The sequence below is a fragment of the Leucopleurus acutus genome (genome assembly GCF_964270905.1).
Source record: "Leucopleurus acutus genome assembly, chromosome: 5".
Taxonomy (NCBI): Eukaryota; Metazoa; Chordata; class Mammalia; order Artiodactyla; family Delphinidae; genus Leucopleurus; species Leucopleurus acutus.
The window spans coordinates 132,839,668-132,860,282 of record NC_139147.1 but is presented as its reverse complement, the minus strand read 5'-3'; the positions used below and the strand labels follow the sequence as shown (position 1 = coordinate 132,860,282).

At 42.3% G+C, this 20,615-nt stretch overlaps 1 protein-coding gene across 3 annotated transcripts in view; it reads left to right on the top strand.

Moving 5' to 3' along the window:
- Window positions 1-15,860: 15,860 nt before the first annotated feature.
- The window catches only part of ATP2C1 (ATPase secretory pathway Ca2+ transporting 1), a 101,715-nt gene continuing 96,960 nt past the window's right edge, over window positions 15,861-20,615 (top strand). Inside the window, exons 1-2 of one of the 3 annotated variants that reach the window (XM_082840074.1) lie at window positions 16,528-16,788; window positions 17,049-17,230. In XM_082840074.1, the coding sequence (XP_082696200.1) occupies window positions 17,225-17,230 (6 nt within the window). In that variant the 5' untranslated portion in view covers window positions 16,528-16,788; window positions 17,049-17,224. Of the gene's footprint in view, window positions 15,884-16,527; window positions 16,789-17,048; window positions 17,231-20,615 lie in introns of those variants that run through there. The other 2 variants (XM_082840076.1, XM_082840075.1) reach the window with 2 other exon arrangements.

The following is a 20,615-nucleotide window of genomic DNA, read 5'->3' as shown; positions in this document are numbered from 1 at the left end:
CTGGCAGGGAGGGCACAACACGTGCCCTTAGCATTCTGGTGGCTTGAAAGCACAGTGCTTCTCTGGGACCCTCATTAGAGCTGGCTGTCCTCAGCCTACGGAGGAGCAGGGCTGCCAGAGCCTGTCAGTCAGCATGTGGCTGTGTGCCTGGAGAGGGGGCAGGAGGGCAGGGCCTCCTCTGAGAAGCCGGCCCCAGCAGCATTATGCAGAGGACTTCTCGGAATTTCCAGCCTGGCCCTGATGAGACTGGAAGATCACCTTGCAAGTGGGCTGAGGCCAGCCTGACAGATGGCCTGGGCTACTCACAGCACAGCCCATGCTAGCTGATCAAGTGTGTTCCCTGAAGGCAAGTGGCCCAGCCAGGGTGTCAGGGAAGCTGTCCAGGGGGATGGCGCAGGCTGCAACATTGGTTCCCCAAGCTCTGCTTGTCCGCTACACCCAAGTCTGCAGTGCTACCTCTGAAGGGGAAAAGACCAGCTCTCTTTTTCCACTTGAAAGCAAATCTCTGGGCCTCATGATTTTTGGCTGATGTACACCTGGACTCTACATGACAGCCCCTCACAGAAGTGGCCAAATGTTTCATCAAATAAACCATCTACTGCAAAGTTAAAAAGGGTAATAAAATAGCAAAGCCTACTTGGGGACTTTGTTCAGAAACCCTGTGACTTCTATGGAGTATTAAGAAAATATTGAACTTTCAAATTTTATGATTTCATGTCCTCTAAGACCACAGACCTCTTATCATGTTCTGTTTTTTAAAGCATGAATCCTTTTTATAACAGTTAGAAAGTACATGTATAACATTTTTTCTTCCTTAAACTCAGAATAAAGCCTGGGGAAATTTAATATTCCTGGATTCAGCCTGTGACTTTGCAATAAGGATTCTTGGAGAGAAGCCTTTTAACTCAGAACAGAATCTGTTTGCAGCTATTGTTCAATTGACGTAAAGTATCTGGTTACTGGGCATGTTGCATAATGCATGACCGTGTAAACCTACCGTTTTAAGTGCTGACATTGAACTCCTTGGTAACAATGAAGAGTGAAGTAATTTGTTAATTTTTTTTAGAAATCCCCTGAAACAATGCTTCTCAAGGCTGAATGATTCAACACTTTAGAGCTGAGATGCTGCTGAGGGTTGTCTGTGTGTGCTCATGCTGATGAGAATTCTGAAAGGAAACAGGAAAGAAACACATGTCATGTCCTCTTTAAGAGCTAGAAAAGCTGTCAGAAGAATTAAGATTAAACCTCATGAGAGTCTGTGGGTGTGGAAAGTCACCAGCTACCTAATATTAACATAGCTTGCAACAGAATGCTGTTGCTAGAAATAGGACAGTCGCACCACTACCACTAAGCAATTTGCATTCGGCAGACCAGCCCCTGGATTCCTCCTGGCTCCTGCTGCCCTCTGGGCATTGCATTTCTGGATGCTTTTAGGACGGCGTTGGGACGCGGCTGTCTGCTTTCACCAAGAACTCTACCCAAAAGAGGAAGCAGCGCGGAGAAGGTCTGCTTTGTTTGCAGCAAAGTGGTCAAGCTACAAGCAAATCTCTAGGCATCTGAGGAATTGTGCAGCTTCTAGATTTCATGTGGTTTCTGACAGGGAGGGGCAAATAAGGCTCTTCGTGCTTTCCTCACCATGGATAATCTGTTGCCTCAGTCAAGATTCTCTTATTTCAAAAAATATCCCCTCCACGCAATTAGAAAATATTTATCGATGCTGAGAAACCAAAAAGACGAAGAACAGGTACCATTTTGTTTACATTACCTTTAAGGTTAATGGGGGTTGGATTCTGGGTGTTGCCTTTATGTCTCTTGGTGATTTATTTTCTGCTAGTTTACCTGTTTGTAGGCACAAGTCGGCACTTGCTTTCAGCTGTTCAGATTTGGCAAAGGAGCAAGCCGGCATGTGGGGGATTTATTTGAACTTGGAACATTTGGATCCTGAGATTAAGCTCAAGTTCAGTTAAAAAAAAAAAACAAAAAAAAAATCAAAACAACAACCTCTTGCTTTCCTTTCCTCTGAATAGCTGGACTAAACTATCAGAGTTAAATTGTGTGGATTCCTTGAAAATTTTCTCAGGCATCAAATACAAATTTTTAAACTATTAATATCTCGACAAAGAATAATAGCAGGCCCTAGAAATACACTTGTCTTTTTGTATATATTTATGGCTATGTTAATATCACCAGGATTTGCCAAACAGAAAAACATTGTGTAGACTGTAAGTATGATAGCCTTAAACAGATCACTAATGAGCTGGGAAGATCTTTCAGAAGTAATTAGTCACTTTTTTCGTGGAAATTAGGGGATGGAGCACTGCTGATTTTAGTCTTTTTAGCCAATCAAAAGTTAGAATTTCTAGTAGTAGACTAGCAAATGGGAGTTTAAATATTAAAAAACCTGCTAAAATGTTTGATCACTTCTTTTTAAAAACCATGCATTCATTTTATTGTTTTGAGATTTATATCATTCTATCCCTTACAATCTATGAAAAAAGCATTTCTAAAAACTGCTTTTCTGAATTGTACCAAATTGTAAGAAGTAGCAGTATCTGATTCACTTAAATCTGGTGGTTCACTTAGGAAAAAGGATGGCAGTGGTAAAGGACAAATGTGTAGCCACATCGAAAGACCCAAAGAGTCATAAATTGCGTGTGTATCATGCTTGTAACTAGAACTGCAAAACCGCATGGGAGACAGTAGCAGTGTCCTGTATTTGAACAAGATGCCCTACTTAATAAAACACTTCCAAGATGCGCAAGCAAAGGTCGGCAGACAGAAAATCCTCTAATGACAGGTTTCCCAAAAAGTTGATGCATAATTTGGAAAATGAGAATTATTATTACTGTTTGAAGGGAAACTGCTCTTAGTGCTTTAATGATTTTACAAGTGATGGAAATTCAGACTGTGCTCACTAAGGGAGCTAGGCTGGTCCAGATTATCTCTTATTTAGGCAAGGTGTCGAGATTACAAGGAGATCTCCCGGTTTCCAAGTCTTAGCGCGTGCTTGCTTTTGAGGTGGAAAGCCAGAGACCCAGGTGCTTGTTCTGGATTGGCCATGCTGGCACAGACTCCTTCAGGCCTCATGATGGGGGGAGGGGAGGGAGTAACAGGGAGGGGGAAGAGGCTAAAATGATGGGGCTGGAACTGTGGAATGTGGATTAAGTGATTTTTCCCCCTTTTCTCAGTATTATAAATTTTCAGAGATGTGGCTACATTGCTTGTACAGTTTATTTTTATTTTTATTTTTTTTGTGGTACGCAGGCCTCTCACAGTTGTGGCCTTTCCCGTTGCGGAGCACAGGCTCCGGACGCGCAGGCTCAGCGGCCATGGCTCACGGGCCCTGCCGCTGTGCGGCATGTGGGATCTTACCGGACCGGGGCACGAACCCGTGTCCCCTGCATCGGCAGGTGAACTCTCAACCACTGCGCCACCAGGGAAGCCCAAGTTTATTTTTTAAGCGTTACAAAATTCATACCAAAGACTATTAGAGTTTAACAGGATCCTCTGACTTGGACTGAATGGGTGGTCCCCTCCCCAGTTGACAACCATTTGGGATGATCTGGAACAGCTATGAGCATTGTGCTGATATCTTAACTTGCTATATAAACTAATGGACAAAATAAGAAAAATAACATATTCAATTCCTTTCTGAAACCAGTTAACAGCTCTGCAGCATTAGAGAAATGAGAATTAGAGAAATGAGGTCAGAGTCAATCATGGCTAACCTTGGGAAGCTTGTTGGAAAGTTAGAAAGGAGGTTAGTAATGCCTATAGTTTTAGGACTTGCACTGGCTGTCTCTAATCCTTACATTCCCATGGGATGGATCCTCATTACAAAGGTATGGGAAGGCAGACTTTGAGACTGTAAGAGGCCTTGCCCAAGGCCACCCAGCCAGAAAGTACTGAAGGCAAATTTGAACTCCCATCTGCCTGGCTTTAAACTGGACCCATTTTACCATGCTTGATCTCTTAACAATCTAGTGACAGCAACAGAGCTTATACTGCCCTGCTATGGCTTCATCAACTTAAATCCCCTCTGCCATGTGTCCCACAGATGAGGGATCAGAAAGTACAAGATGACTAATTAATAGACAAGAACTTGGGATGATCTGGTGCCTTGCTCTCTCTTGAATAGAAAACTTCTTTCTGAACAAGAAATAAGATCTAGGACCTGACCTGGCATGTCTTGCCTATTTAACGGTAAATCTGCTCAGAAGGAGAGTGGTCTTGGGGGCCAGAGGGCACGTACAATAGCTATATATAAAGATATATTTTTGGAATTAGACCTTTGAACTAGTATAAGGTCATCTTCCAACAAAATTAATACACATAATTTTTTTTACTATCTCTCCATATTCTTATCTGAAAATGCAATCATGTTACCATTGATGTCCTTGTATATGGACACAAATGTTGACCTAGCCAGGACTGAATACTGCCCTAACACAGCTCTGCTTTGTCATCTTGTTTTGTGAAATTCCTTTGATGATTAAGCAAGTTTTTTCGTATATATTGTGTGTGGAGTATTTTTATAGGTGATGAAGATGTAAAAATGGATCAGGTGTAGTGTAACCCCTCTGTGATGCTTACAGTCTTATTAATTAGTAGAAAGAGCTGTACTCAAGTGTTTATAATATGAGGCAAAAACCATGCACTGCAGTCATAGTAGGTATTTCTGGCTCAAGACCTGTCCTGATAGTTTAAAATGAGGAGAGTGGTCTTTGGGGATCAGGGGTTATGTTTAGTAGCTATACTTTAATTAAGGATTAGAACCAGATTTTGTTTTGGAGGCTGTTCTGAAGTTTCCCTTCAATGGCTTAAGAAGAGTTTTCCAGTTCAAACAGGATCACTGAAGTTTTATTTCTTGCTTTGTTTCTTAGTGAATGCTAACCTCAGTGCTGGGTTGTTAAATACGTATTTGGATTTAATTTGAACCTTAGAAACTTAATTCTTCATTTTGGCTCTTATACCTGCTCTGAATAACAATATAAAAGTTAAGGACTTCCCTTACACACACCCAAAAATCTATGTTGAGATTTGGAATACTGCAGAGGGTGTTGGGTTGCTGATGCAGGCTTTCCTCTCTAGGTAAAATGATAGAAATTTTACTACAGCTTGGTTTAAGAAATGTTGAGTTTTTAGCTCCTTAAAGTAAGTGTGTTGTTTATATCTTGAGAGTATACCAAAGTTATCCATTTTTAAAAGCCTCTAAAAAAAGTCATGAAATGCTCAAATGACATCTCAGGGGAAAACTAGAGTCATTTGCCCCATGTGCTTGGGTAGACAAAAAGCTTTATTTCTTTAGAAGCAGAAGGAAAATGATGATCCTTGTATAATTTAAGAGAGGGCAGAGATTCTACCCCATTTCTGTGGAGGAATTTGCATGATTATATATAGGTAACATTGACAGTTAAATTGCTGTGGTAACACAAAGCTGAAGCTTAATATTTGGACTATTAAATATGATACAAAAGTTGAACTATTTTATCATGGTAAATGCAACAGTCTCCTCTATCTGAAGGGAGAAATTAAAAAAAAAAAAAAAGCTGTTTATTCACCAAAAAAGTCTCCAACAGTTTTCTTCATGACTGAGTCTGTTCGGGATGCTGTAACAAAAAATCATAGACTGGGTGGCTTATAAACAACAGAAATTTATTTCTCACAGTTCTGGAGGCTGAAAGCCCAAGATCAAGGTGCCGGCAAATTTGATGCCTGGTGAGACCCACTTCCCAGTTTCAGATGCTGACTTCTAGGCTGTGTCCTCACGTGGCAGAAGGGGAGGAGGGAGCTCTCCGGCTTCTCATTTGCAAGGTCACTAATGCCATTCATGAGGGCTCTGTCCTCATGACCTGTCACCTACCAAAGGCCCCTCTCCTAATACCATCACACCAGGGGTCAGGATTTCAACATAAGAACTTGGGGGACACAAACATTTAGTCTGCAGCACTCCATAGCCTGTAAATGTCCAAGGATTGTAACTGGTGGCTTTCGTGAAGATGAATGGCTTTCATGGCACCCACTCTTCATACTCATCCCCTCTCCCAAACCTCTTCTCTATCTGAGAAAATGCACCACCGTCCATCCTGTTACTCGGGCAGAGAGCTCAAGTCGTCTTTGGCACTTTCTGCTCCCTCGGTCAATATCTAATTTATCAGCAAATCCTTTCCATTTTATCCCCAAATATGCCTCCAATCATTCAGTCTACTTCTCCCTCTTGCCACCCTAGCCCAATAGGCCATCTCCGTTCTTGTCCGAAGTACTGTGATAGCCTTCTCGTTGGTCTCTCTCCAGCCACTGCTGTCCTGTCTAATGGGTTCTTCACACTGCAGCTGGTGGTGGGGTAGTGTGGGGTGGGCGGGGGTCTTCTAGAGACAAACCTGACCATGAAGCTCCCCAGACCCATGCTTCTGATCTTTCACTGGCTTCTACTTGTTTTTAGGATAAATACAGAGTTCCTCATCACAGAGCGCTGTGCAGTGTGCAGTCCAGCCCGATGTGCTCTCCTGCTGCACACTTGCCTGGCCTCCCTCTGTTCTCTGCACTCCAAATACAGTACCCTTCTCCTCTCCCTGCTTCCCTGCCGCATCCTGGTCAGGGCCTTTGTCCCACTGACCCCTCACTATCCTTCCCTCATTAATACCTACTCTTCCTTCTGATCTTAATTCAGTATGAGGTCCCTGAGGGCAGCCTTTTCTGACTTTCCCACCTTGGTCCTGTCTCTCAGTAGTACTTTGGAGGCACCTTATGCCTCTCTGTTGCTGTACTTATCCCAGTAGCAATTGTGCACCTATTTGTGGGACTATTTGATTCCCAGAATGTCCTGGAGGATAAGCAAAGTACCTGTTGGATGGAAGGCACTGAGAACAAGTTTGTGGAGTTAGCTCTCAGGGGCCGGGTGCTGTAGGTGGCAGTGGTGAGGGGACTAGGGGGTAATGAATGCTATTCTGAGACAGAGGTGTTTGAAGGAATCCTGAATGTTAGGCTCTGTGAGGAAGAAATTTAAGGGGTGATTTTTTTGTGTATGCATTTGTTTTTTGAGTGTTTCACAAGACACACAGGGCTAATTTGTAGAGAAAAATGGAGGTGTATTTGGGAGGTTCCAGAGGAAATAACCATAACTAATGGGCTGAACTGCAGGGGGAGGTTGTGATACAATAATAAGGATGGACTTTCTAAAAAGGAGAGGTAAAGAGATGGGCCACCTTTTGCAGAGGGCGGGGTATGTGACCCTCCTCAGGGGATGTTGTAATGACAGTTTCTGCATTTTGAAAGAGAAGACTGGATGACTCACAAGACCCCTTTCAGCCCCAAGATTCTGGTGCAGTGAGCAATAGAAAGATGGACGATTCAGACACCTTAGGGAAAAGAGCGGGCACAGACGCAGCAGCTAGAGTTCACTTGTTTTATTCAGTTAGTGGTAAATACTCCACAATCTGAGCATGTTGCTCTAGAATCTAAGGCCAAAGAAGACAGAATCAAATGTCTTTGGAGATTCAGGTAGCATGTAATCCTCCATCAAGGAAGGGAAATATGGCTACATCCAGAAAACACCTCAGGTGAAAAGCTTATGCACCAATGACTAGCTTTTCTGCACCTGATCCACAACTGAACTACTTGTACCCATAGTTTTATAGGTTTTATAACCCTCTCCAGTATAAAGGTAAATAACTTAGTATACTTATGCAGTCATTGATGAACAGGTACACGGAGAAATTTCAGGTTATTTAAGTGGCATCTTAATCACTTTTTTTTTCCTTAATATAAAAAACCTCTTTTACTTTCTTTTTTCCTGCATTTAGTGCTGACAACTAGTTGCTTATTACGGTCCCTTTTGAAGGTATCCCCCGCTTCTTGTCCATATTGTCACAGCTGTGAACTGTTAGACACGCCTGGGAGACACCTGGACCCTGAGTTAACTTCTGAGCTACCTCTAATCTTGTTATCTGCTTCTAAACTTTCCTAATCTACTGTGCTCAGATGTCTTTGAAACACAGGATGAATTGGATGAACATCAAAACCTTTGTCTTTGAAATAATTAACTACCTTAACTCAAATGTAAAACCTTTTTTTGTGAACCACGGCGTAGCTTTTCATGCATATTTCTAAATTTGCTATCCTATCCTATTTCTTACACAGTTTGTCTGTAATATTTTATTTGCTAACTTTTGTTCAGAATGGAAGATGACATATTTTCTCACCTCGTACAAATAGTTTCACGTCTTAACAGAAAAAGGAATGAACTTCCCACATATGTTGTGCTGCTCATAATTTGCTGTGAAGAGAGCAGGAAAGATGCTGGAATTATCTCTTTCCTATTCATCCTAAAGGCAGCATATTAGTAAGGTTATTTCAAGTAATACAACTTGGATTATATATTCAAGAATAAGGAATTTAAAATTTTTACTAAATGTCTTGTATGTGCCAGGCACTTGGCAATGTCCTTTATATACATTGTCATTTAATCTTCATAATAACCTTACAAAATTGGTGGTATTATCTCCACTTCATGGATGAGAAAACTGAGGTTTCAAGATGTAAGGTAACTTGGTACATAGCTTATACGTGATGGCAGTAAGATTTTAGCTCTAGGTTTGCCTGTCTGGCTCTACAGCCTGATTCATTGCCTCATACTGAGATACCTCCCATAGGTAGGGTCCCTTTCTCCCCTTCTTTCCCTTGCCTCTTCCCTTCTTTTCCTCCCTTTTTCCTTGGTGTGTTCTCTCATTAATTAAGGAAAGGGGGTTTTAAAAATAAAACCACCATAACTACTGTGCAGGAAAGACACCTTAAATCCTTTTAGGTAGAGATCCACGTTTTTTTTTTTTTTGAGATCCACGTTTTTGAAAGGTTTGAAGGTTATTCAATTTGGGGAAACTTCTTTTAAGAAAAAGAATACAAAATTATAAATATTAAATTGGATACAAAGTGAAGACTTAGAATGAAATCACAACAAATTACAAATTTGGGTGACAAATACAATAAATATCACAAAATCTAAAAAAAAATAAGCATTTTTACTAATTCAAGGATGCATACTAAGGTGTCTTCTTCCTACATTTTTGGACTTCAGAGTCTTTAATCATCACTTTATGTGAAAATGACTTTCTAATATTTTCTAAAGCGATAATTGAAAGATAATTCAGATACTCCTAGAATAGTAAATTTATACTTGGTTTTTATTAGAGTCTAGAAGCTAGTCTAGAAGCTAGTCTAGAAGCTAGTCTAGAAGTCTAGTCTATAGACTAGCTTCTAGCTGTTTCTCCTTTACCAGCCATACACTTCAGGTGCTGGGCACCACTGGACACATTTATATAAAGATTTTAGGCCTTGTGATTTAGTACAGTAGGTAGTGGGAATATTCCTGGATGTCCTTTCTCTACCAGGACAGCTAGCATTGACCTAACCATACACAGACATGACTACAAATCACCTTTGTATATCACTAAATACAAATAAAATCTAAATATATCCCCATCTCAACTTCCTTTAAGCCAGATCCAGAATTTTGCTCTTGGCTGTTCCAGTGCTACATGATAGGAGAAGTGTGAAGGGGGAAAAGTCAGCAAAAAGAGTACTCTATAATCAATCAAGTTAAAATATCTTTTGCAAATGTTACCAAACGATGAGACCATTGCTAGAGTCCCTTTTAGGACCTTAAAAGGGGCATCTGCAAGTGAGGGGCCCTGAAACTTAATTTTCCTTGGTTTCCAAGAAAATCCAGCTCTGGAAGAATGGTATAACAAACAAACAAAAAACAAACAAAAAGGTGTTTTGCTACAATATGCAAGAGTCCATGCCATAGAGCGGCTTCCAAAGTAATGAATGAGATTCTGTTCTGAGCAGCTTGAGCTCCCAAACCCACTGAATGAAGCAGAGGATATTCTTTCAGTGTATTTTGTTCTATAGTAAATAGTACCATGGAGACGAAGATGTTCTGGTACTGCTAAAACTCAAAGGCCCGGGCTTCCCTGGTGGCGCAGTGGTTGAGAGTCTGCCTGCCGATGCAGGGGACACAGGTTCGTGCCCTGGTCCGGGAAGATCCCATATGCTGCGGAGCGGCTGGGCCCATGAGCCATGGCTGCTAAGCCTGCGCGTCCGGAGCCTGTGCTCCGCAACAGCAGAGGCCACAACAGTGAGAGGCCAGCGTACCGCAAAAAAAAAAAAAAAAAAAAAAAAACCCTCAGAGGTCCCCCACCCCCATTCCCATTTATATTTACAAAAGACATTATTTGTAATGGGATTATTTGCAAATACAATAGATCTCAAAACTCCTATATTGGTCTAATTAATATTAAATACACCATTTACTATCCTTCCAAGCAGGCCAGTTAACACACAGAGAGAAAGAGCATGTTAATGCTGTTAAAGACTACACAGTAGAAAAATTATAGCAGCACTAAAGACTTTAAGATTTCATTGAGATGTAATCAAGCTTTTGTAAACTCATCTGTTATTAGCAATTATAACATAAGTTACTATAACTTGTCTCTGGATAAAATCACCTTTATGTTGGATTTCTTTACTGAATTATTCTCACTGGTAATGTATTTGAATATCCAGATTTCTTGTGTACATTTTCCTTTTAGTGGAAACTCTTGATTCATCTTACTCTTCTTCCTTTGTTCTATGAGTAACTGTCCTTATAATTGTGTCCTGTACCATTTACCCTACTATAATATTTACCACTAAACTGGACTATGGCCTATATGTACATCTCAAAATAAGTAAAGCATATTATAGAAGTATTTTGGTCTTATATAATGAGTGCATAATCAAATTGTTTAAAGTGATTGATTAGTGTAAAATCCTATTTCCCTAATGTTGAAATACTACCCGCTGCCCGACATATAATTTTTTTTTTTTTTTTGCGGTACATGGGCCTCTCACTGTTGCGGCCTCTCCCATTGCGGAGCACAGGCTCCGGACGCGCACGCTCAGTGGCCATGGCTCACTGGCCTAGCCGCTCCTAGCCGCTCCTAGCCGCTCCGCGGCATGTGGGATCTTCCCGGACTGGGGCACGAACCCGTGTCCCCTGCATCGGCAGGCAGACTCTCAACCACTGCGCCACCAGGGAAGCCCCCAACATACAATTTTTGTATAACGCACTTAAAATTTTTTTTTATGCCCTCTGAAATGTTACACAGCTTGTTTTGTTTTTGAGGGATGAAACTTTCTCTGAGGAATACACTGTTTCAAGAGAATGGCAGTTTTTATTTATGAAGCTTTTTTCCCCTCTTCTTTCATCTAACTGGTGCTGCTAAAGCCTGATACACCTGGTCAAAGAAGCATTGTTCCAAAGGTCCTGAGCTGATATAGGAAAACAAAGGCTGACTTCCTAGCTGGGAACATAACCATAGCTCCACTGCCACTGCACTGCACTTCTGTTCTCTTCTCTTCCAGCATGGCTATGTGGATGTGATGCTCTGAGCCACTTAAGAGGGGAGAAGTATGATCTCTTTATGGTCTTAATGCCCTTTCCCTGGGTCTTTTAAAATAACTGGTCTTAAGCCAACAGGTGATTACTCAAAGTTCAAAGCCCTTTATGATTTAAGAACGCTGGAGGAGGTTTAAAATTCTGATATACGCTCTCAATCATTCTTCAGAATTGAGGACTATAAGCACAATCAAAATATTTTTATATGAAAGTTTTATGTTTCTTGTAAATCAGCACTTAAAGTTTAGCACCTGAGGTACGAAACTACAGAATGCAGGGCCCTACCCGCAGAGTTGCTAATTCAGTAGGTCTGAGGTGGAGCCCCAAATCTGCATTTCTAAAAAGTACTAAGGTGGCAGGGATCATAGTTTGAGAACTACTGATGTAGATCATTTGATGACGTATATTTTCAAAATCAAAGCTTACAGGGTTTGCTGTACCTTCTCAAGAATAGCGCATGTGCCCTTCAGAAGATGGAGAGTCGTTGCTAAAGCCAGGGGGATAGTGATGATGACTTACAGCTTCACAGGTCCTTATTGACCATTTCCTGCCCACAGCTGCCCCAGCCCTAGTAGCATGACAGAATGCTTAGTAATGCAAGAAATCATTAAAGTGTCTTTGCTATAAGAATATAACTGAAAATGTTATCTTTTTAGTTCTTTTGTAGCTGTTTACTGATTAAACTGATGCAGCAACTGACAATTTTGTTGATTTAAATTATGGAATATAAAAAAGGTATAATAGTTGTTATGTCCTCCCTACTATCTAAAGCCATTATGAGGTCTTAACATTAAGACCTAAGTCGTCTTGTCTAAGAATTAAGAGTAGATGCCGTGGGAGGGAGGGAGACGCAAGAGGGAAGACATATGGGAACATATGTTTATGTATGACTGATTCACTTTGTTATAAAGCAGAAACTAACACACCATTGTAAAGCAATTATACCCCAATAAAGATGTTAAAAAAAAACTGTAAAAAAAAAAAGAGATGTAAAAAAAAAAAAGAGTAGATGCCGTGGTCCCTAAGGAAATAACTCAAGACTGTGCTGGGAATTACAGTTTTTTGACTTTGTCAGACATTGATATGCATGCTATAAAAATCCAAAGTACAAGCTCAGCTGAAATTTCCTACTTGCATAGAAGCAGCCACCTCAACATTGTTATCTTTTAATTTCAAATGGTTACCTGAGTTCAAAATCCAAGTCTGAAATTGCATCTGTTCTGGGCAGTGCTCAATATTTAACACTTCTTGCAATGACTAGTACTTATTCCCGTTCAGATCAAGTTGTCCTAGCTAACCCTTTGGAGATGTGAGTTCATTTTTAAACCTTTGAAAATCCCTTAATTTTTCTTTGCTTTAAAGGAAAGTAGCAGCTCATGTTTTAGTTTGATCATAGAAAGCAAGAAGCAAAGTAAAGTTGGGATTATGTTTATTCATTCAACAACAGATTTTTTTTATGATGATCATTTTCTAGATTACACATTTATTCAATAGGTCTTATATATTTACTATAGACAAAATATTTTGGGACCAGAGATGAATTATGCCAATTTGGAAACTGGACAGAATAGCTTTTAAATGGGTTAATTTTTTTTTTTTTTTTTTGCGGTATGTGGGCCTCTCACTGTTGTGGCCTCTCCCGTTGCGGAGCACAGGGTCCGGATGCGCAGGCTCAGTGGCCATGGCTCACGGTCCCAGCCGCTCCACAGCATGCGGGATCCTCCCGGACCGGGCACGAACCCGCGTACCCTGCATCGGCAGGTGGACTCTCAACCACTACGCCACCAGGGAAGCCCTAAATGGGTTCATTTTTATCTCAAATCTTGGGGTATATGTAATATGGAATATTCTATGTCTATTTTCCATGGAAATAATGAAGTGCAGAGTTGGCTCTTGGACATGAACTCACACTCACTTTTCATCCTTCCCTTTCTTACCCTCACTCACCTGCACTCCTGACCTGCCCTCATCTTCAACCCAGAAGATTGGTAGTACTACATACCAAAGATCCTAAATATCACTGCATGCTCAGAACCCTTGAATGGGGAAACTGAGTCATACTTGGAATCAACTTCTTTAAAAATAAAAAGAATATACTTTACATTTCCTGGTTTTTTCTGCTCATTTTTGAGCCCATTTTATTTTTATTCTTGCTTCCAGTTTTTACTCTTCCAATACTGCTAAGACATAGAACCAACAAGATGTATAGCAGTTCTGGCAGGTGGTTGTTATGACACTCATTTCATAGGACACTTCTTGCAATAAGACTGTATTTCCCCAGACTTGACCCGTAGCAGGTCCCTTATCTTATAAGAAGAAAAATACTTCTGTTGTTCTGTTGGAGTAGGTTGACTTACAAAATGAAGAATTGTCTTTATATGCTCTTAGAATATTCCACTTAAAATATGACTTTTTAAAGAATATTCCACTTAAAATATGACAACTTTTTTTTTTCTAGCAGCTATGTAAAATTCCTTAATTATTAACCTTTGGTACTTAAAACAATGTTAAAGGAGTCTTTAAGACATTGAGGAAAGATTTAAAATAACCTTTTCTAAGTCAATTTTTAAATCCTAAAGGCCACATATATCATTATCATCCAGGTTTCTAAAAATGCCAGCTATCAAATTTGATATTAAAACAGGATGCCTCACAACCTTTGTGTAATAAGGCACAGTATAAATAAAATTAGAACATCACGTCTGTCCTTCCTCAATCTTCCCTATTTGTAATATTTCCCTAAGCAGAGATGCCTGACAAATTTCCCCTCTATTGCTCACATGTGTCCACTATTTGCATCAGATCTATTTAATTTTGCAGGTTAAATATTCAGAACAAAATGGGAGTAAAGATTTTTAGAGCATTGATTTCTAAAGAATTGAGAGGAAACTTGAACATAATACATTTCGTTGCCATCAATCTCATTCTACCTCATAACAGTCCATACTTTTGCTTATTTCTCTGTATGATAATCTTAAACTTTTATAGAGCTTATAATTCACCACCTGTCTTCATTTTATCAGATCCTCACAACGATCTTTTGAGGGAGAAAGGGTAGTTGTTATGCCCAGATCTATATATATTCTCATAATATATATGTATGTATATATGTGAATGTGTGTACACACATATGTTTGTATGTGTATGTAATGCAGTGTACCTATATTTTAGTCCTCCTTCCCCGAGATGAGGAAGTGGAGATTGCTACACAAAAGTCTCATGGTGGGTCAGCTGGTCAGAGAAGGAAATGCTGGAAGAAGGAAGATTTCTGAAGCTTGTGGCCCTCACTGCTCTGGCTTGAATATTGTTAATAAATGCTGCCTTTCATATACACAGGCAGTCAAAGTTGGTGCTACTGATATTGCCTAGCTTGGTACAGGCATAGAACAGACCACTCTGCAGAGATATGTTGATGAAGCTTAGGGATCAGCTAAGTGGTTGAAAGCTATACTTTACGGGATTTTGCTGTTCCAGTGCCTTGGAATTTGTGAGATGATGCATGAAGTAAGTAACAATTCTTCTGAACAAAGCTGGTGTTATCCAGTTTCTTTTTTGACTTGGCAATAGGAATAATGGCTTTCAGAATTTAGGCAACCAAAGAGTAAAATTCCAGTGTAAGTTACTTTAGATGTAAGCAATGGAGTGATAAATCTTGGGGGGTGGGTAATTAGGAATTCAGTGTCAGTGCAGGAGTACTGCAGTTCACAACAGATAATTCTGAAAAGTTGCCGAAGATAAAATGTTTGAGCTCATTAAAGCAATCCAATAGAAAATTATCCTCTATTTTGTAAGATCATATGTTAATAACAAATAACGTCTATGTCTATACATTTCCTACTTTAGAGGCTTGCTTGTGTTTTTAATGTGATGCTGTGGTGGTGTCAAGGTCCAGTAAGTATAGTAATAATCATTACAAATTGATTACAGCACTGGGCAAGAGATAGCACATTCACTGTTGCACGAATCATAGCCTTATGTGTATCACCACTAAGTGGACAAAAATCATTAGGCATGCAAGCCAAAGGTGGTCATATACATAGTAACTCCGAGACTCGAAATGTTTCATCTTGATTTTTATGGTTTCACTTCTGAAATTTAAAAGTGACCTTGCCGAATAAAATCTCAATGTTTCTTCAATCAAGAAACCTGCCCAGGATTTTTGATCCTAGACTAGTTCCACTTAACCTGGGCCAAACAGAACAGGTAACCCGGTCCGTTTGTTATCCTGTCCCCTGAGTTCTTTGCAGGATGCGCTGGAACTCAGCAGGTGTAGACCTGCCCTCTAGTGGATCTGGGAGCGCGACGACTTAGGTTCAACGTCTGCTGTATCTGGCTTGACAAGGATTATTAAACTCAGTGGTCTATCAAAAGTGACCTGTTGGGGGTCTGGGTTAGGTGCTGAGCAAGTGAAAAATTCAAGAGGCAAAAGAGAACCTGCGGCTGAAGGTAATGCCCGTTCTTCAGCTTCCATCTGGGGACGCGAGGCTTTTAATTGTTCCAGCCCCTCTGGTTGCACACTTGAACGGATGCAAAGCCCTCCCCTGAGCTCTCCTTGCTCTTGGAGAGCTCTTGGCTCTCCTTGCACGCGGGCGCTGAGGCAAACCCCCACCGGGATGGAACTTTGGGAAGTGGCCCCGCGGGGCCCCGCCCCGCGGTCAGCGCCGAGCAACCGTGACTGGCTTGCAAGTGAGGCAGCGGGGTCCCCGCGTCACCTGCCCAGATTGTGACGGCCGCCCAGCGGGAGCGGCTTCCCGCTGCATCGTCGGGTCGCTCAGACACCTCGTGGGCCCAGAACATGGCTGAGCCTGCCCGTTCGGTCCAGGCTAGCGGCTGCTTCCTGAGGACGCGCGGCCGGCGCGGGGAAGCTGGCAGCTCTCCCCCGTTTGCGCCCGGCGGGAGCGTAGAAACGCCGGGCACGTCTCCGGGGTGGCCAAGGGGCCGCCGCAGGGCAGGTGGGGCCGGGACTGGCGCCCCCAGCCGAAGCCCCTCGGGGCGGGCGGTCGGGCTCCGCTCATTTCCGCCGTCCGTGCCCGGGCGTGCAAGTGCGCCTGCGCGCGCGCCCCTCGCGGCGGAAGTGGTGGCGACAAAGCTCGGTCCGCCTGGCCCCGGGAGTGCGGGGCGGGCCCGGGGTGCGGGGCGCGCCGGGGCGGCGGGCGGTGGGGAGGGCGGAGCCCAGGAGGCGGAGGCGGGAGCAGACTAGCACTGCCGCACCGAGCCGCCGGGCCGCCTGAGGCCAGTCCCCTCACCTGCTGCCCATCCCGCCCCGCCCGCCTTCCCGGTTGCCGCCCCCACGCCGGGAGAGGCGCCCGTTCGGCGCCGCCGCTTGGCGAGCCGCTCCCGCGAGAGCGCGGGTGAGTCCCCCGCAGTCCAGAAAAGGGGTCTGGGGCTTTGCGGGGCGCCCGGATTACCTCTTGTCCCCCGTTTCTAGAAACTTCCAGGTCCTGGGGGCGTCCGGGGTACCCGGCTGGGGGCGTCTCCGGGGCGCTGCCCCGCCCCGCCGGCGTGAGTGGGGGGATGCGGGCAGCCAGGGGGCGGGCGCGGGGCCTGGGGGGCGGCGGGCGGCCGTCCCTTCCCGCACCCGTCAGCGCCGCTTCTCCGGTTTCTCTTGCAGATGCTGCTGTTAGGGGTGGTGGGCGCAGCCGCGGGTCGCGTGGCCGGGAGCGGGGGTGACGGCCTGGGATTCCGGGGGCCTCTCTTCTTGTCCTCCTCTCCTCTCTCTTCCCAGTGTGGCCGTGGCTGACACTAAAGACTTTGTAGCCATCAACCCAAGTGCAGTTTCGATGGAAGATGAAGGTAAAGGCCCCCGGCAGGCGGGTTGCAGCGCGGAGTTGAGGGTGTGGTGGTTGGCTTTTAAGTTGTCTGTCTTTCGCCACCTTTTTAATTCTCTGATTTTATTTTTTCCTTTGATTGTGAAGTGTCCAAGGAATTGCTTTCCTAGGATATCTGGCTTTTATTTTGGTAACATAGGGCGTTTCGGAAATTAAGGTTCTGTAGGGTGACTGAGCTTGATTCTGCTTTTCCGAGGAACCTGCTTCTTTAGCTTAGGGGATGGAAAGGAAGTTTTCATTTCAGATGGCATCTGCATGTTTCCATAGTCTCTGAGAGAGGAATCACTCCAGGGGAAGTGGAAATGGGGAGGGAAGGCTCTGCATTGCATCCCTGTGTATTTGCATATCAAGCCTTGATTTGGTGTAACTGGATTCATTTATAAGAAAGAAAACGATTTTTTATTAAATGCAGCTTTGGGGAAAAATTCGTTGCTTTTCAGTTCACAAAACTCAATTCTGATTTTAACGAAATATTATGAGGTGATTTCTTAAAGTTCCTCCTCATTTCAAAACATGCTTTGGGAGGTTGACAGTGGAACCTGTTTGTCCACTGTATGCTGCAAATGCACTGGATTATCATTCACATGTTACTTGATTCCTTTGGCCTTATAAAATATTTAATGCTTTTCATACACTGATTATTTTCTAAAAGCACTGAACAACTCTGAATCAATGTTTTCCTCTCCTGAAACAAGCACACTTATTCTTTGGACTGACTTCTGTGTGATAATCTTTTTTCATTTATTCCTTTTTTTTTTTTTTTGAATGGGGCTGTAAGTTGCTATGAAAGATATTTACAAATTACATTTTGTTTTCATGTATCTTTGGTTTTTAAAATCTATATCTGGTACAAAGGAGCTGCAGTTGGGCTTGCTGGCTGCTTTCTAATTTGTTTTTCTGTTGTTGAAAATGTAAGCTTGATCTAAGTAGGACTAGTTATTTTAAAATAGACTTTTCTTATATGCAATAATCTATTTTGCTATCTGAGACATCTGGGATATGAGGGAAATATGATGAAAGGCATGATTATCTTGCTTAATTTTATTCTCGATGGATAATTTGTGGAAGACATTTTCTGAAATACTCATGTATATAACTGCAGCGGACTTTTACTGTCTAACTGGATCTTTAGAAACAGCATTCGAAAGCAATAATTTTTGTCTGGTGGTATGGAAAATCAGTTTTCTGAGGTTTTTTCCATTTTGTCTTTTAGTTTATAGATTGAAGGAAGGCAGATCCTTTCTGTACAAGAGACAAAGAATATTAAATGCATTCATATACCTGTTTCTTGGTAGTTGAATCTTAAATAACATGTTAAACTTGAGCTTCTGCTTTTAGAATGTTACCAGATTTAAGAATGTAGCCTAAAGTCAGTGGATTGTTAGATGTTGCTTTTCTGTTTCTTGATCTCTTAGGAAAAGGAGCATGACTAATAAAGCTGGCTCTCATTGTCTGTTCAGGTGGTAGGGAGTGGTTGTGAGATGGGAGCATGGTGCACGCTTGTGTCTGAGTCTCTGTACTCTATGGCCAAATAATGATTTGGCCTCATAGTAAAAGATTATACAATTCTTAAAAACTAGTGGAGGTTTTCGGCCTATTAATGATCGAGGCCATTTTGGTCAGTTTCTCATTACCATAACACCTCTTTTTCTTTTCTTAAACATTTTTAAGAACTTGTATATAGCCTAGAAATTTTCAAAACCAATTGGCCATTTTGAAATACATAGATTACTGTCGCTTTCCTTTTTACAGTTAGTATTCTCTTTTATATGAGATATAGTAACATCTTAGGGGTGTGAAACAAAAACAGACTGGAATTATACCTTAACCACCAAAAGTTGTGTGATTTTAAGCAAATTAACCTTTCTAAGCCTCTGTTTCCTCATCTATAAATCGGGATTGGTAATACTTGGCTTACATAGTTAGGAGGGTTAAATGAGAAACTCTGTAAATTCTCTTGGAAGAGAGGATGGCTAGCATTTAAGAGCATGCACTGTGGAACCAGGCAACTTCATTTGAATGCTGGATCCCCACCTACCATCATTTGGACTTGCGCACATTAGCAAGCATTTTGTCCTTCAATTTCTTTATCTGTGAAATAAAGATATTGATAGAACCTACCTTATTAGTAGCATTTAGGTTGTTAGTTAGCATTTAGAATAGTATCTGGCATATATAGTAATGCTCAATAAATGTTAATTGTAAATAGCCTAGCCCAGTGTTTGCATACTAATATGCCACCTGCCATTAATGTTGTTATGACATTGAATGATTTTTTGGTTAATAAAATTATTTATTTATTTATTTATTTATTTATTTATTTAGGGCTGCATTGGGTCTTTGTTGCTGCGCGCGGGCTTTTCTCTAGTTGCAGTGAGCGGGGGCTCCTCTTCGTTGCAGTGGCTTCTCTTCGTTGCGGTGGCTTCTCTTGTTGCGGAGCGCGGGCTCTTGGTGCACGGGCTTCAGTAGCTGAGGCTCCTGGGCTCTAGAGCGTAGGCTCAGTAGTTGTGGTGCACGGGCTTAGTTGCTCCGTGGCGTGTGGGATCTTCCCGGACCAGGGCTTGAAGCCGTGTCTCCTGCATTGGGAGGCAGATTCTTAACCACTGCGCCACCAGGGAAGCCCATGACATTGAATGTTGAAAGGGGGTACAGTAGTGGCCAAAATGCTGTGTGTGAAGTTTTCATTGTTAGGGAGTGGGTGGATTTAAGTGCAGAATTTTCTATAGTGTAAGGCTTTAAGCCCGCAGAGATGTTGGGGCTCTACCAACAAACCAGAGGACAGTGTAGAAAGAGATAGGCTTGGATTTGAATCCGAATAGGTAATCTTTTTCCTCTCGTAAATATCTCATGAGTTACTGTGTTTCTCAGCTTTTTTAGCTGCTGAGTTTTCCCATCTGGAAATGGGATAATGACCTCTTTTGGAGGGTGGGTGTGAGGAAAGAATGAAGCCTGGTATGTAATAAAGTGCCTGAGAAGGATGGTTGATACACAGTTAGCCTGCTGAGTGACTGAGTGATTGCTGCTGTTCCCCAGAAACAGAGACTCCTTCAGTTGGTGTGTAGGTAAGTTCCGCCTACCTCTAGGTGTGCATAGGATGGAATTGTTAGTGGCCCTGGGAGCGGGAGCCTGGAGGTCCTTAGGGAGTGTGCCGTGTCTGCAACTTCATCCATGTGGCTCCTTTCAGCCACGGTGCTTAATTTCTTTTGGTACTACAGTTTCAGTTCTTCTGGACCTTTCTCCCATGGCCCATTTAAACTTTCTTGGCAAACCTTGATCAGTTTTTAGCCTTAGCCTCCAGGATGCATCATGAATACTTAGAGTCAGTCACTAGAAGTATCTGAAGTATTAGT